At 53.2% G+C, this 17,665-nt stretch overlaps 1 protein-coding gene across 1 annotated transcript in view; it reads right to left on the bottom strand.

The window, feature by feature from the left end:
- Positions 1–17,665, bottom strand: part of ARHGEF17 (Rho guanine nucleotide exchange factor 17) — a 56,531-nt gene that overhangs the window by 10,847 nt on the left and 28,019 nt on the right. The window contains exons 2-3 of the mRNA XM_070425582.1: positions 5,710–5,787; positions 2,863–3,045 (exon numbers count right to left, since the gene is read on the bottom strand). Of these exons, the coding sequence (XP_070281683.1) occupies positions 2,863–3,045; positions 5,710–5,787 (261 nt within the window). The remainder of the gene's footprint in view (positions 1–2,862; positions 3,046–5,709; positions 5,788–17,665) is intronic.

Below are 17,665 nucleotides of genomic sequence, written 5' to 3'. Positions count from 1 at the left end.
TTACTCCACCTCACCCTGTCCTGGTTTCCATTGATTCAAGAGTCAATGTTCTTTCATTGGTACAGTCCCTGAGAGATAAGGCATGTGCTCTTGTGTTGTGTGTACATGCTGTATGTGTGACTGTGTGATGAGATGTGTGCATGTGCACAGACATACACACGTGTATCTTGTCTGCACGCGTGTCTGTCCATGTGCCTGGATGTGTGCTGTGAGCTCAGACCAGGTTCTCTCACTTCCAACGGGGGCACTTCCATCCCTGGGTCTCCAACTCCACCAAGTCCAGGCAGGCAGGTCTCCCTCCTCCCTCTCCTCTGAGCAACACAGGCTTGTCCTAGCTGCTTGGCCTTTGCTCCTGTAATTCCCTCCACCAGGAATGCCCCTCCCCTCCCACTCTCACCGTCCTCAGGGCTGGGCTCCAGCTCGGCCTCCACCAGGAAGCAGCTCTGCCTGGAACTACACCTGGTCCCTGGCCTCCCCTGACCTCAGGACAAGTTTTCCCTCTCCAAGGAGACAGCTGCCCCATCCCACTCAAGCAAGCCCCGCTCAGGGAAGGCACACAGCTGGTGGCTAATACCTGCTGCTTGGCTGACAGCTGGACTAAATGTTGGGGTTCTTGGTCAGAAGCCCTGGCTGGGAGTTGGGACACCCGGTTCCTGTGTCAGCTGCACTATGGATGCCTGGGGGACCTGTGGTGGTGTTTCTGGTTCTCCTCTGAGCCTCCAAGCCCATGAGCCCTGCCCATTCCCAACTCCCCAGGTGTGCCTCAGGGCGGAGGCTGAAGCAGCTCAGGAAGGAAGACTGTCCCCACAAACTGCCCCCATCCTGGGACAGAGCAGCCTATGCTGACCCCTCCCTGGAGGCAAGGGCTCCTTTTGCACCCCATGGTCAGCATCAAGATCTGAGTGCCTGGCCCTCACCGGTTTGGCTCAGTGGATAGAGCATCAGCCTGCAGACTGAAGGGTCCCAGGTTCGATTCCGGTCGAGGGCATGTACCTTGGTTGCGGGCATATCCCCAGTAGGGGTGTGCAGGAGGCAGCTGATTGATGTTTCTCTCTCATCGATGTTTCTAACTCTCTATCCCTCTCCCTTCCTCTCTGTAAAAAATCAATAAAATATATATTTAAAAAAAAAAAGATCTGAGTGCCTGGCTGGTGTGGCTCAGTGGTCGAGTGTCGACCTGTGAACCTGGAGGTCAGGGTCCAATTCCCAGTCAGAGCACATGTTCAGCTTGTGGGCTCCAGCCCCAGTGTGGGGCGTGCAGGAGGTAGCCGATCAGTGATTCTCTCTCATCCTTGATGCTTCTCTCTCTCTCTCCCTCTCCTTTACTCTCTGAAATCAATAAAAATATAGAAGAAGAAAAAAAAGATCTGAGTGACACGGAGGGTGGTGATGGGCTGGAGATGTCAGCACTCGAGCTGGGGTCCCATCACCGCCAGACCAAGGTTCTCATCACGTCGGTTTCAGGGCAGCAGAGACCTTCGCAGACCTTCTTAGGCCCAAGGCCCACTCACATCCTCACAAACACATCCACATCCCATAAAATTAGATGTTCTTTTGTTCTGCTAGTACAATTTTTAGAAGGAGTTTTACAATTTTGCTTCTTGAAATTATTTGGCTCTGAGTAACTACTTTGCATTTGACTATAATTTATTCATCATCATCATGCATTCTCGGAAATTCTGGCAAAATAACAAATGAATTCTAAATTTAATAAAGAAAATGGCATATTGTGTTTTACAGACATTTGGTTAAATGCTTATTAGTTTTGTTTTTTTTAACATGTTTTTTAAAAACTGATTTTGGAGAAGGAAAGGGAGAAAGCAAGAGAGATAGTAACATCGAGGAGCAACATCGATCGGCTGCCTCCAGCACGCCCCCTACTGGGGATCAAGCCCTTAAACTGGGCATGTGCCCTGATCTAGAATCGAACCAGAACCTCCTGGTTCAAGGATTGATTCCCAGCTGGCATCTTTTTGAGTTTTGAAGCAATCCCTTTTCAAAGGTCCCAGTCTCTAATGCAGCTTTTTTTTTTTTAAATGAGCATTTATTTGAGCCAAACTGATGTCATATGGCAGGGAGCAGGATCTCAAATGCTCCTGCAGAATCTTGGAAAGCGTGAAAGGGAACACAGGGTGGGACAGAGCATGAGCTCTGGAACCAGGTTTCTGGGGGTTGAACCCTGCACCACCTGCTCACTATGACTTTGATCAGGTTATCGTATTTCTCTACCACAGAGCCATCAACTTTAAATTCAGGGTAATAATACCACCTTCTTCCTGGCGTTGTTGATAGATACAAGGTGGGGCAAAAGTAGGTTTACAGTTGTTCACATGGAAAATAATACAATAATTAATAAAACAAGAATAAATTGTTTCATGTACTCACAACTGTAGATCTACTTTTGCCCCACCCTGTATACTATATCTAGACTAATGCCTGGCACATACTAAATGCTAAAAAGTTAGCTATTATTATTGAAGTATGAGGTGGAGAAAAGAGCTAGTTAAGGTAGGAGTTGAGGTTAGTACTAGCGTCCCTTTGAGGTCTGGGGCAGCGGTGGCACCAGTTCAGGGTCAGCAACCTGAGTTGGGTCCGGGATCAGGTCAATCAATGTCTGGTTGGGATGGGGCATCCCATCAAACCCTGGGATTGGGCAATGTCCAGGTTCAGGTCAACCCAGGGCCTGTGGTCAGTGCCAGTGTCTGGTCAGGTTCTGGGGTTACATCTGGGATCAGAATCATTGCCCAGGTGAAGTGGAGTGAGGTGGGGTGAGGGGCCCACAGCAGCAGCCAGCCCCATCCAGGAGGGGCCTGAGGTGGCGAGGCTGTGGGGGCTGCAGCCGTAGGCAGCAGGGCCACTCACCGACTGGATGAGCAGGTCTCCCACCTTCTGCTGGGCGTGCCAGGTCTGCACGCAGTGCCGCACCTGCTCCAGGAACTGCTCGTGGTGCTCTAGGAGCTCCGGGATCTGGTCGAAAATCTCGTCCACCAGCGATGGGTCACACAGCAAGGAGTTTTCGGGCTGCTTCAGTGGCTGCATGTAGCCCTGGGGGACCCACGAGGTCAGTGTAGGTCCCCTCAGAGATGGCACCCCAACCCAGTGGCATAGGCGCACACAGTCACCCAGGCCTGCAGCTCAGGGCCCTGCCTCTTGGATCTCCCTCGTTAGACTCAGAGCTCTAGGAGGGAAATAGGAAGGCCTATCCCCATGCCCCTCACTGCACAGCCAGTGCCTGGCATAAGATGGGCGTGAGGGGCTCAGGAAAGGTTTGTTGGATGCATGAACAAGCAGATTTTGGAGTGAGGAAAGCAAGAAGACTGGGCTCCCTGGAGACCCATAGGTACACACTAAGTCAGCTAATGTTTTACTGAGCACTTACTATGTGCTGCGCACCGTGCAAAGACTGGGTGACATCAGTGAACAAAAAGAGAAAAATCCCTGCCCCGAAAGGGTTTACAATCTAGTCAGATAAAATACACAAATAAAATGAGAAATAAAAACAAAGCACATTTCATCAAATCTAAGATGTATCTTTAAGAAAAAAATTTGCTGTCAATTAAATGATGATATGCATTCAATTATAAAATGCACCTTGATTTCAGAGATGTGAACATGTGAAGAACGGGTCTTAGAACTGACTACCTGTGGACATCATATGGTAAGTCTAAAGATGACAACCGCTGTGGGGAAATGAAGCAGGGGGGGCATGGAGGCCAAATGGGAAGTTACTGAGGCTGCTAGTGACACTATCTGAGCATTATTTTAACAGTTTTCCGATCTGCTAGTCAGTCTGTGACTAAATCTGTTCTTCACTTCAAATCTGCATTCAGTGGTGTATCCTGCGCATAAACAGCCCTTGCTCGGTGGCTAGTGTGCTCGTGGAGAGGCCGCCCTCTACTGGCCCGAACTGTAACTGCAGGCCAAAAAACCCTGAAGAAGTGTACTGTAGTATGCAACATTGTAATAAAATGTATATTAAACATTTTAAAAATCTGGCTTGTTTTGTAAGAAAAATTCCAGAAAGTAATGCTCAACAGAATCCTCTCACGTGGCTGGGATTCTGAAAGGGCCAGGGGTGATGGTGAGGAGACAGGCTGGCAGCCTTCCTCTCTCAGCACTGGCCAGTCTGAGCCAGGGAATCTGACTCCTCTACCTCATATAAGTGGAATCACACAGTATTTGTCCTTTTGTGACTAACTTATTTCATTGAGCATAATGTCCTCAAGGCTGATCTATATTGTAGCATGTGTCAGAATTTCCTTCCTTTTTAAGGCTGAACAATACCCTGTTGTTAGGTACATACTCTCTGTGCACTTTTGCATCATCGTTTGTCCTCACGTGCGGTCTGTGTGTCTGGTTACTGCTGTTCTCTGCCACAGACTGTGAGCTCCGGGAGACAGGAGCTTCTCTCTCATGCTCACTGGTGATTCAGCAGTGAAGCAGGTGCTCCGGAGGGGTTTGTGGAGTGAATGAATGAATGTTGCCAGGGCTCTACCTTCTGCCCTTTGATTTCACTCTGCCCAGGTGGCTTGAACAAACTCACCCTTAACTGTGAATGCCAGGCCCCACTTCAGCTAAGACCATGCTCTCCATCCTGGGCCCCAGACCCGCTGGTGCATCTCGGCTCCTGGGCTATCCTATTCCCACACTCCCTGTTTCTGAACCCAAGCTCACCATCTTGCCCACCTTTCCCAGGTGGGGCTCCATTAGTGCCTCAGTCGCCAAGGCTAGGGGCCCAGGCATCATGCTGCGCTTCCCCACCTCACCCCCTACAGCCAACCAGTTACCGTGCTTGGCCTGACCAACCCACCTCTTAAATGTCTGCCCCCAACTCTCTCTCCCTGCGGCCTCTGCGCTGGTCCTGGCCTCTCCTCCCTCGCCTGACCTCAGTGACTTTGACCCGGCCTCCTCTTCTGCTACCCACCTTCCCAGGAGTCAACAGACTTTGTAAAGCATCAGTCATGCTACACACTGCCCCTGCTCAAAGCCCTTCACTGACTCCCCAAGACCCTCGACAGAGTCCAAACCCTCTTCCTGGTATTCAAGACCCCTACCCTGTGGCCCCTGCTGGCCCCGTCAGCGTCACCATAGGACCAACCCCTGGGCTTTGCGCTGGCCACACGGACCTCTGGATGTTCTCCTTACTGGACTGTGCACATGCTGTTCCTGCTGCGGAGAAGACGGTTCAGGAGGAAGCCAGATGTCCTCCCAGGAAAATGCGCTGATCTCATGATGCACAGTTGCCCCTTCGATGCCTCAGGAGTGCCCACAGACTCACCCAGGCCCCCAGCAGGACTGAGAGCTCCTGTGGCAGGGGCTTGTCTCTCGTTTATCCCTGTGTTTCCTGCCCCTGGAGGGCCTCACGTGCAGGAGCTTAACGTTTCATTCCCCTCAACAAACACTTGCTCAGGCCATGAATAAAATGGAGAGGGGGTACACCAGAGGGCTTTACAACCCAAGCTCAGACTCCGGCTGCCTTGGGGAGTTGGAAGGGCAGTGGGGTGAAGGAGCCTCTGCCCTGGCGTAGCCCGGTCTGGCCTCATGAAGGCCCTTTGCATTCTCTCCTGCCTTAGAGGAGGCTTCCGCCCCTGGGGTAGCCACCTGGGGAGTTCTCTATGGAGGGCGATGTGTCCTGGGGTCACTCCTCTCTACTTCTGACCTCGGCTCCCTGTCCATGAAGCGGGAGCCTGGGAGGGCTGTGAGCCTCACCTGCATCAGGGTGCGCAGCGACTCCACATAGGACTGCTCCGTGTCCAGCAGGGTCATGGTCACGTGCTTCCGCATGTCCTGGGGAACAGAAGGTAAAGGGTGGGCAGTGCACATGGGCCCAGAGAGCCCACCCACACCCTCTCCCTGGCCTTTACGGTTTGCCACCACCCAGGGCTGCTGGCTGTGCTCCAAGGTGCCCTGGACCTCCATTATGCCAGCTCTCTGCTCATAGGCTCCTACTGTGGGGAGGACCCTGCCCTGCATCTCCCTCCTCCCCAGAGTGCGCCTGGCTCTTCCACCCCCTCCCATGGTTGTTTGCTTTTGGGCTCCCCTACTGGGCTTCTGAGAAGGACTCAAAAAAAAAAAATCAATAACCTCTCTCATTTGCAAAGGAGGATGCCTCCAGGCCACCCCCCACTCCAGCTGCCAATTCTGAAAACCCCACCTCCAGGCTCAGTGCTGTGGGGTCAGACCCCGCCTGGTTGTGCTTCTCCCTGAGAGTAAAAACGGTTACCCCTGCTACAGATGAAGACAAGATGGCCCAGAGAGATGAGGTTGGCCCCAAAAGTCAGAGCCGGGAGGGGGCAGGACCAGACACTCTCAGACAAGGCTGGGTCCCAGTTCTCTCATTAGGAGCTTAACTGAGCCCTACTCTGTGTTAGGCTCTGTTCTAAGCATTATGTATTATTTCATCTCTCTGACCACCCTGTGAGGTAGATATTACTATTCTTCCCGTTTTAAAAACGAGGAAAAGGAGACCCAAGCACCAATGCCTCCATTCTGAAAATCTGATGAATTGTAGTGGAGTCCCTTCGGGATTTCCCAAACTCTGCACCCACACCCGCAGGGACAGGGTGTGCATCCCTGACAGGGCAGTCCCTGTTCTGTGGGATGACTTTTCTGGAAACCAGCCTGGGATGCCTTCCCTGTGTCCAACTTCCTGGGACTCACTTCCTACCGCTCCTTGCCAGCAATCCCTGTGCCTCTGTGGCCCCTCCTCCAGGAAGCCTTCCCAGGCAGACTCCATCCCCGTCTCCTGTAAGTCTTTGGAGTGGTCCTGAGCCAGGCCCCTAACTCCTCTGGGTCCCAGATCGCTGGGGCTTATTCTTCCCTCTCCACTCCCTCCCAGGCCTCAGTTTGCCCAGAGCATCTACCTCAGGATCCAGCTACCAAGGCCTGCTGATCTGAGTGCACAGGGCAACGCAAGCTGAGTGTCCTTGTCTGCAGCATCCCTCCATCCCCACCCCAGGGAGGCCCTCAGGGTAGGGATTCACAGCGGTGCCCAGGGTCTCTGTCAGCTGAGCAGACCCAAGCCCAGGACTGTCCAGCCTTCTGTTCCAGCCACTGCTCACCCCTTTGACTTGTGGTATGCCTGCCTCAGGCCCCCACCTCTGACTCAGGGACTCAGGGGTTAGGCATGTCCTCAAACCTGTCCTATAATGAAGCACACTCAGAAAAGTGGGCTCCTATTCTAGGAGATCTGGGGTGGGGTGGGTGCTGACACCCCCTTTGGCCCTGTGCTCTGTTGGATGAGAAGGCACCAGGCCCTGCCTCAGAGCCCCCAGCTTCAGACCATCTATTCACAGTGCTTCTGAGACTGTTAAAAACAATCAGAGCAGCTTCCAGTAGAAGGTAGCATGAGCTGGGCCCACCCTAGGATGGAGTTTGGGAGAGCATCCAGGCCCAAGGAAAAGCCCAGATCACCCCCTTCCCCTGTCCCCCAGGGACATCTCAGCACTTCACAGATATGGCCTCATTCCAGCCTCACACTCAGAGTTCTATGACAGGGTGCTGTCATCTTCACTTCCTATAGGTGAGGAAGTCAAGTTAGAGCGGTGGCATGGCTGGCCCAGGTCACACAGCCAGAGCCCCGTCCTGTAGAGCCAGGACCAGCGTCCCCTCAGCTGCCTCAATCGAACTCTTAGGGCCCCAGCACCCGGAGTTCTTGCCCAGACTGACCAGCCAGCTGCGGGCCATGGGGTCTCCAGCTCGGACCTTACCAGCTATGAGACTTGGGTGGTTACCTAAGCACTTGAGTTTCCACATTCTCCTCTACAGAATGGAATAATACCTCCCTCCCAGAACTGTGAAGACAAAGCTATAGGGAGAGAACAGCGCTCTCCAAACACACTGGGCCTGCACGATCCCGTCTTCCTCCACCTCAGCGAGGCTATTTATCTATGTCCGTCTCCCTGCTGGCCACAGGGCTCCCTGAGAGTCGGACCGGGCCTTAGGGGCACTTACTCCCCTGGCCCAGCCCTGCCAGGCTCAGCAGTGAGGACCATGCAGGGAGGCCTCCTAAGGGAGGCAGGGCTGATGCTGGGCCATTAGGCCCGGAGGCTGGGGCAATTCATGCAGGGAGGCTGTCTTTGCAATGCCTGCCTTTCCCAGCCTCCTCTCTGCTTAAAAGCACAGCAGGCTGTCACTCAGCTGTCAGGTAGAGGCACAGAAAACAAGGCCAGCTCCCTGTCACTGCACAAGCACCCTCTGCACATGCCCAGACACGGGTGAGTGTATGTGGGGGTGGGGGCTGAGGGGAAGCAGCGATGGGCAATGCAGCTGTCAACCAGATCAGCAGGCCCACCTGTTCTGGGCAGGACAGCCCTGTAGGCCCAGCCTCCCCTCCGAGTCCCTCATCCCTCAACAGCCCCAGCCCCAGCCCTTCACTACATGGGGCGCTGAAGTGGGAAGGGAGGTGGGGGCTGAAGGGGTACAGCAAGAAGAGGGGAGAGGGGGGCTCCTCCTACCTGTGTGCCTGGGACATCATGACCCAAACCCGAGGCCCCAATAAACAGGGCATGAAGACAGAGACACATGCACGCAGAGAGAAGCCATAAAGGCCAGACACTCCACAAAGAGACAAAAAATGCAGCCAAGTCACCCAGCTGAGAACCAGGGCCTTCAGCCCAAAGACGAGGTGGTGGAGAGAGAAACATACAACATAGCACAGGAAGGAAGACAGAACCACAGCCCCCACTGGAGTTGGGAGAGCAGATGGATCCAGGCCCAGACACACAAAGCCATGGACACAGCCCCTGAAGCCTCCTCTCCTCCTGAGGGAGCACATGCTGACCCAGGAATGGACACCTCAGCAGGACACCTCCAGGGCCTGTGGGCGCAGTGGCAGGGCGCCCTCTCCCCTCTCAGCACACACACACACACACACACACTAGTACACACATACATACACACATACTAGTATACACATACACACACTAGTACACACATACACGCACACATACTAGCACACGCACACACACACTAGCACACGCACACACATACTAGCACACACACACACATACTAGTACACACACACACACTAGCACACACACACACACACTAGCACATGCATACACACACCTGCAGACTCCCTCAGGCCCCTTCCTGAGCCGCGGACCCAGGCCACCCCGGGCCAGGGTCGCTCACTGCTGACCACATCACTGTGAAGCACTACTGGGTCTCACTAGGCTGGGTCTCCCAGGCCTCCCATCCCAGCTGAGTTTGCCAGCCCTTCTGCCATCCTAAGCTTGCATCCTGGTGGCACCAACCCTCCATGCTCTGCAGCCACACCACCGCTGCCCGGGCTCCTCACATACCTCCAATCCTCCCTGCCCCCATCCCTTGCCACGGAGCCCCCACCCCCCGGGTCAGGCAGCTGATGTGTCTGATCCTATGTCCCCCGGTCCTTCGCCCCAGCATCTGTCCATGTCTCCCCCAGTCCTGGGTCAGATGGATTTTAGGCCTTGGCCCAAGTGCCGGGCTGCCCCTCCCTCTCCCTCTCCCGGTACCTGGGCCTCCCCAGCTTCCTCAGCGTCTGCGCTGCTGTTCTCGGCGGGCTCCCCGGAGGCGGCGGCCGGGCCCAGATCGCGCATGTCTTCCAGCGCGATGGTGAACTGGGCCAGGGTCTTCACCATCTGCAGCATACGGCCGACCTGCCACCGGGCGGGCGGGGACGCCGGGGTCGGCGGGGCCCCTCCCTCCCTCCCTCCGAGGGCTCAGCCCTGCCGCCGCTGTGCGGTCACAGCGTCAGTTCCAGCATCGATCTGATCGCTACGGCGGCGGCGGGCGGCGGCGGCGCTGTTACCCCCACAGCTCAGCCAACGCGCCCGCGAGCCTGGCGCCAGCGGCGGGGGCTGAAGGGGGCCGGGGCGGGGGCGGGGGTGGGGCGTGGCGGGCGAAGTCCCGCCCTCTGCGCGGCCCGTCTCCCCGCAAACGCACAGCGCGGCCCAACCGGGTCTCTCCGGTCCAGCGGACACATCACCTCTGAGCACACACAAGTCGGTGCACGCCCACGGGCAAAGGCGAGTGCACTCGGTGACGCACTTTTTGTCCACACCTGTCCCCACGGAGGCACACACAGGGGCATCACATACCTACACAGAACAGGCCACATACATGGACACCTGCTCTCCTGCCTAGATTCGTATCCACGCGTGGGTGAGAGCCAAGAGCACATACATCAACATAGTCCTGTACAAACTGAAACCCTGACAAGCATGACCCCGACCCTGTGAGCACACAGGTGCACACGTGTTTCCATGTTCACACTACTATAGCCAGACACAGACATATTTAGAGATGCACACAGACGCCTGAGCACGGACACTGTCCTCCCCTGGCGAGCACTCGGGCCTGACAGAGGGGCTACCAGGGAAGGGCCCACCCCTAGTATCCCTCCTCCCACCCCACCCAGTCAACCAGTGTCCTGTGGTGGAAATAGTCCTAGAGGTCAGTCCTACCCCTCTCCACCCCCCACAACCCACCCCCATGGGGAGGGGCTCAGGCATTTACACCCCGCACCACCACCGGCCCCTCAAATCCCAGGTACTGTCAGATCCTATCCCAGACCCCTTAACCGGGACGACGGGGAGGGGGGCGCGGGGTGAACTTGTTTTGCACCAGCTCCCACCCCCCACCAGGGGGCCGCTGGTACACCCTGCAGCTGACTGGGGGGAACCCTTTGCTGTGCCTCAGCTCTGGCTGACTTCAGACTTCATGCTTCCCTGTGTACTGAGAGCTCCCACGCTCACCAAACCCTCAGCTGACTCCCTCCTTCAAACCTGCTTGTAGCTGGATTTCCTGCACAGTGGAGACCTCCTGACTCCATCATCCACTCTCTCCATCCACCGCCTCCCGCCCCTGCTTAATAACTTCATCACTTCTGTTTTAACTTGTAGAAGCAGACCAGACTCTCCTGCCTCACTCAGGGGCTTGGCCCAGGCCTTTTCCCCTCCTCGGGAGCACTTTTTCTTTTCTTTTAAGACTGTCTTAGTGCAAATGTTACCTCCTCAGGGAAGCCCTCCCTGATCCACAGATTAGGTCAGGTGCACTTGCTCTCAGATTCTCAGTTTTTCTTAACCAGGTGTCATTGTTTGTAATTTACATTTGAGCAACTGCCAGGTTGATGCCCATCCCTGGGAACTGTAGCTTACCCCTGGGCCATCCCACTCTGCACAGAGCGCTGGCTAATACACAACCCCCCATTAACTCTTCCTTTTCCCTTCTCCTCACACAGCAAGCCAGCCCAAAGTTCCTGCTCACAACCTTCCCTGGCATCCCCATGGTATAGGCTCAACCTCTCCTGCTGGCCCTTTCAGCCTCCTATGCCCCTCTGCCCCACTGTCTCCCCGCCCCCTCGTTCAACCCTCAACCAGGTGAGTCCACCCCCAACCCATCCAAGGGAATTATTCCTCATCCTCTTCTGAGAAGGCAGGACTCAGGCTCTGGCAGCACTGGCCAGCTGAGTCCAAAATATCTAACACTAAAAATTTAACTCCCCAATAGACAGCTCCCAAGTAGCCAATAGTCAAAACAGGACCAGAGAATTCCCCGAGAGAACCAGTGTGACCCACACCTGGCAGCAGGCCCCAAAGCAGTGAGCACCACAGGTGGGGATGCTCCCAGAGGCTGCACTCCGAGGCAGAGCCTGACACCTGATAGGTGCCCGCCAAGTGCTAAGTTTGTGCCACATAAGTGATGGGCGAACTTCTCTGTCTCCCCTAGGTTCCACGAGGGCCGGCCCACAGTCACTGTTGACTCAATCTGCTGAATGAAGGAATGAATGAAGGTCCTGGCCAGGCGTAACTCAGTGCTTGAGCATAGACCAGTGATGGCGAACCTTTTGAGCTCGGCGTGTCAGCATTTTGAAAAACCCTAACTTAACTCCGGTGTCGTGTCACATATAGAAATTTCTTGATATTTGCAACCATAGTAAAACAAAGATTTATATTTTTGATATTTATTTTATATATTTAAATGCCATTTAACAAAGAAAAATCAACCACAAAAATGAGTTCGCGTGTCATAGGTTCGCCATCACTGGCATAGACCTATGAACCAGGAGGTCACGGTTCAATTCCCAGTCAGGGCACATGCCCTGGTTGCAGGCTCAATCCCCGGTGGGGGTGTGTCTGTGTGTGCAGGAGGCAGGCGAGCAATGATTCTCTCTCATCCTTGAAGTTTCTATCTCTCTCTCCCTCTCCCTTCCTCTCTGAAATCAATAAAAATATATTTTTTAAAAAAAGAATGAATGAAGGCATGAGCGTGTGCTCTGTACAAACTGCCCTTCTGGTCCCACTCTGCAGTCGTTCTCAAATTGTGGTCCCTGGACCGAGAGCTTCATGCCTCCTGGAAATATATTAGGAATTCTCAGCTCCCCCAACCCCTACTTACTGATCTAAAACTCTGGAGTGGGGCCCAGCAATGTGTGCGCTGGCAGCATGAACTTCAGCACCTACAGCCTGTCTGGTCACCACATCCTGCTCTGGGAGTACGTTCTTGCCCAGCCCCCTCGGCCCCTGGGAGGCAGGGACAAGGGTCCTCCTCTGCCTCCAGTTTGGACCAAGAAAACCAGTGAGTCCTCTGCCTCTTATCCTCCCAGTGGGATGGACTGTGGGCTTCCCAGGGGTGAGGCCTGCTCCTCCTCCTTCTCCTCTCAGGGCTGGACACAGGGTGCAGACACTGGGACAGCCAGGCCAACTGACTGAGTCACGGTTTGAGCAAGGAGGATGGACACACCTCTTGATCTAATCCAAACAGCCAGGAACCAAAAATAATCCTATACCAGCATGCGGGCTCGTGGTCAGCAGGCCACCCCTGGTCCACTGCTCGATCATTATAGCTGTTTAATCCACCATTAGCTTTCATTCAGAACACCTTTTCCCCCACCTGACCCTCTCCAGCTGTATAGGGCCTCATTTCCTGAGTAGTTGCGGGGGGGGGGGGGGGGGGGGGGGCGGGCGGGAGGGGGCGGGAGGCATAGCTTGGGCTCGTAAGTGAGGTGTATCCATTCCCATAACAGCTCCAGCAGGCCTGGCCCTGCAGCAATAAATCCACTCTGGCTGGTATCTAGGAGCTCTCAGACCACACTCAGAAGGCTCAGCAGAGGGAGTCACTGCTGCCTTGGGGGTACAGGGAGGGCTTCCTATAGGAGGCAGGGTTTGAACAAGGTCCTGAGGTCAAGATATCTAAAGATATGTGGGCGCCCAGCCTGGAGAAGGGGGTGGGGATTGGTGCCAAAGGCACTTCTTGCTGCTGTTTCATTAAAGATGGCTAATTAGATCCCAGCCTGTTGCCATGGCAACAAAGGGGTGGGTGAGACTATGAAAGGAAGCTGATAGAAGGACCAGGAACACACAGCTGCGTAATTAGGATGTCCAGGGTGTCCATATCGCAGCACTGGAGCCTGGAGCCTGTCAGGTGAGGGATCTGAGGTGGGGCTAGGGAACACCTTGTGTAGGTCTGGTTCTGTTGTTCCTCTGAGCTCCTGTTTCAGGCACTGATTTTTCCTTTTGGGTCCCTGCAGTTGTTTGGGTGAGTCTGGCTCAGAACAGTTTTTATAAGTGTATGAGGTGCTTGGTAAAGGTCTACCCAGCCCTCCTCTCCACACCTCACATCCCACCACAACACATACACCCCTTCCCCCTACCATGTGCCAGCCCTGAGAAACACCTAACCCTCCCTACCTCCACCAGGTCTGCTGATAGCTTCCTCATCTCCGACAGAAGCCCCAAACCTGGCTTGCCTGCCTCTGAACACACCCCCACCCTGCACTGGGGCACTGCCCACTTGGGGCCACTTGGTCTTACAGCTGGTGCTCGACCGATTGGGGACCCGATGATGAGAAAGGACATATGGAAGGACAAATGGATGGATAATGAATGGCTGAATAAATGGAAGAATGGAATGATGATAGAGGAGTAAATAAATGGGTTGGTGAACAGAATGATGAATGAAATGACAAATGAATGGAGGCACAGATACATATTTCAATAGTAGTTCACTGAGTTTTATTTTATTCCTTTGCTGACTAGTTCAATAAATATGTACTGAGTACCTTCTAGGTGCCGAGCACTGTGCTAGGGATTAAAGGTAAGAAAAGAGGACTGTGCCTGCTGGGCACAACAGTCTGTGAAGGAATTGAAAAAGAAATGACAAGTGCAGTGCAGGTTCTGAAGGAGAAATGCAGGCTCTGAGGCAAGGGTCCCGTCTAGCCTTCACATCTGCGTGGCTCTATAGAAATATTTGCCAGGAGAGTCTGGGTTCCGGGGCCACCCAAACTGGAACACGGGGACTCCATAACTTAGAATTCTCACCACCACTAATGCTGTTTGAACATCTGTCAGGTGCCAGGCATCCCAGGGCTTTCCAAACCCTGACTGGCTCCTTTAATCCCCAAAGCACCCCAATATCAAAGGATGGTTGGTTACTGTTACTCCCCATTGAAGGTTCAGGGGGGTCACCTTACTGGAAAGGGGAGGAGACCAGTGGCTGCCTCTTCACCAGAGGATATGCTTAGAGAGAGAAAAGGGGAGAGGAGGAGAGAGGGGGGAGGGGAAGAAGAAGAGAGAGAAACATCGATCGGCTGCCTTTGCCACTCTAGAGACCGGGGATCAACCCGCAACCTAGGCAGGCGTCCTGACCCCAGAATCGAACCAGCAGCCCCGGCAACACTTGGGTGCACCACAGGCTGACGCTCAACATGAGGGTGTGTTCACAGGCAGACAAGACGCTGAGCCACTCTAGCTGGGCTTATTTTTTATAGGCCCCATATTGTTAAACCCACCACCTCCTGGGAGAACCCCCTCCACCTCCCCTGGCCTCACACACTCAGCTCAGCCTCATTTGTGTTGAGGCAGTGACCCAGCAGGTGCTCCTGACGCAGGTGGTTTTGGTGGGAGACAAAATGCTGCCCATGAGCCAGCATTTGCTGGGAACCGAGCCCTGGCTAGTCGTCCACACGGACCACCTGACGCTCCTGACCTCACGGTTGTCCATGGACACGGAGTCAGTACCAGATGTTCGCAATCTAATGGGCCATCCATTTCACTGATGGCCACTCATGTCCTTAGCTTCATCAATGAGACAAAGGTTCCAGAAGAGGGACTTCTTGGTATAAAGATTGAGGGCCAACTTGAACAAGATAGCTGGGGCTCAAATTCTGGCTCTACCATGTACTCGTGATGTGACTTGAACCAGATTCTTCCCCTCCTGGGGCCTCCGTGTCTCCATTTGTTCCTGAGACCCCTTCCCTCTTCTTCCCTCTCTTCCCCAGGCAGTCCCACGTCATAGCCTGTCCCCTGCGAACCCTCCCTTCTGGAAGGAAGAGTCTCTCGAGGCTCCATAGAGTTCCCAGGCTTCATAGGCAGCTGCAAGGGCAGTGTCCAAGCCACAGGCTCCCCTGGGACTGGCTGTTCCGGGTAGGCCCCAGAATTCTGTGGAATGAGCTTTGGGGATAGAAAGGAGAGATCAAGTGCCTCAGGAGCCCCAGGTCCTTCCTGTCCAAGGGCCACTTCCCTGCTTAGGTGGGCCTCTGTGTGCACTTGGAGGCGCGGCTATGACTGACACCACACGGGTCCCACGGGACACATCCATGTGTCTGTGTGTGCCCGTCAGTGGTCTAGTGCAGCCATCCGCGGACCACCGGTTGGCAACCACTGGTCTGGTGCACAGCCTGTCTGTGGGTGATGGTCCGTGCAGTTCTGTGGCAGAGTTGGAAAATGAAGGGACCACTCCAATAATAACCCAAAATAGCTATAACTCCTGTTTACTAAAAACATACTACGTGCCAGGCAGAAGCTAAGTACTTTACATCACTCTCATTTCATTGACTGAGTTATTATTTCATTGATAAATAGTCCCTAATCATCCCAGGGAGGTGCGGCAGACTGCATTTCTCGGCGAGCTATCACATTTCCCACCGCACATGCTCTTCTGACAGTGAGGCGCTGGCACTCTTCCCACAGAGTGATGAGGGTAAAGTCCCCTCTCCTTGAAACTGGATGGACCTTTGTGACTGCCATGGCCAACAGAGGACAGCAGAGGGATACTCTGTGATAGCCAAAGCCAGGCCACACAAATGCCATGTACAGTCAACTCTTGATTTTGCGGACCTCGATTTAACAAATTTCAGATTTAACAGACAAAATTTCTCATCCATATGTCATGTGAAAATTAACACCCTGTTAATTTAAAAATGCTACTAACCAAGATTTGCTTATCACTAACTTAACAGGTTTTTTTGGTTATTAATTCACTGTTATTTTTAACAAATTTTTAGCGAATAGACCAAAAGTTGGAAAAAACACTGTAGTGATTTCGCTGGCATTAAATATTACATATGTATAACTATAGTCTACATATTTAAATCCAAGAGTCACCACTCATAAACGATGTTGAGCAAATTATTAGCAGGTGATCACACCAGGCCCCTTGTGGTAACTGGCTCCCTCGCTGTATGGTGTGACTTTCTACAGCGATTTTAACAGTGGGGGCTGATGTTCTGACATGCGCTAAGCCACGCCCAGCCGTGTGCAGTGGTTCACTTGAGATGACTGGTGAATGCACGCTTTTACTAGACCTATTCAGCATAAATTTAAAATTACTGTAATACATATAGAAAACTTGTCTGTGAAATTAAACTTTTCATAAATACTTAATTTTAAAAAATACATATTTTTATTGATTTCAGAGAGGAAGAGAGGAGAGAGAGAGAAGAAACAACAATGATGAGGGAGAATCATGGATCGGCTGCCTCCTGCACGCCCCACACTGGGGATTGAGTCCACAATCCAGGCATGTGCCTTGACCGGGAATCAAACCATGACCTCCTGGTTCATACATTGATGCCCAACCACTGAGCCACGCTGGCCGGGCACAAATATTAATTTTAATTACACGAACATGTCTACATAAGTAAAAACAGGTAAACTAACGAATTTGTCAAATTTTTAACATATGCATTCGGAAAACCTACTTTATTATGTAATGGACTTTCAGCTTTAACAGATAGCCCCTCGCCCGAGTTAGTCCTCATATCGAGGTTTTACTGTATTTCCACATTGCTCTCTCAAGTTTCTCATCTTTTTTTAAAATATATATTCTCACCCGAGGATATTTTTCCATTGATTTTTAGAGAGAGTGGAAGGGAGAGGGAGGGACAGAGAGAAACATCGATGTGAGAGAGACACATTGGTTGGTTGCCTCCCACACGCACCCAGGCCAGGGCCAGGGAACCTGCAAGCAAGGTACTCGCCCCTGACCAGAATCGAACCCCGGACCCTTCAGTTCAAGGGCCAACGCTCTATCCACTGAGCCAAACCAGCTGGGACAAGTCTCTCATTCTTGGAACCCAGCTGCCATGTTGTGAGGAAGTCCAGGCCACATGCAGAGGCCATGTGTGGGGTATTCCAGCTGACAGCCCAGGTGAGGTTCCGCCCAAATGCCAGCAGGAATGTCAGATTTGTGAGGGAGGATGCCTATAAGGTGATTTCAGCCCAGCCACTTTAATGCTCATTTAATCCTAATACCAATCCTCTGAGCTACGTATTACTATCATGGCCTTTTCAGACGAGTAAACAAAGGCGCCCGGAAGTGAAGCTACTTGTCTGAGGTAATGAAGTCTGATGTGGAATCTGATTCTACACTCAGCACACCGAGAGGCCTGAGCGATTTCACC

The sequence above is a fragment of the Myotis yumanensis genome, unplaced genomic scaffold (assembly GCF_028538775.1).
Source record: "Myotis yumanensis isolate MYYU_CA2020_CCGP unplaced genomic scaffold, mMyoYum1.0.hap1 SCAF_10, whole genome shotgun sequence".
Lineage (NCBI taxonomy): Eukaryota > Metazoa > Chordata > Mammalia > Chiroptera > Vespertilionidae > Myotis > Myotis yumanensis.
Note: the sequence above shows the minus strand (reverse complement) of the source record. Positions and strands in the feature narration are given on the sequence as shown.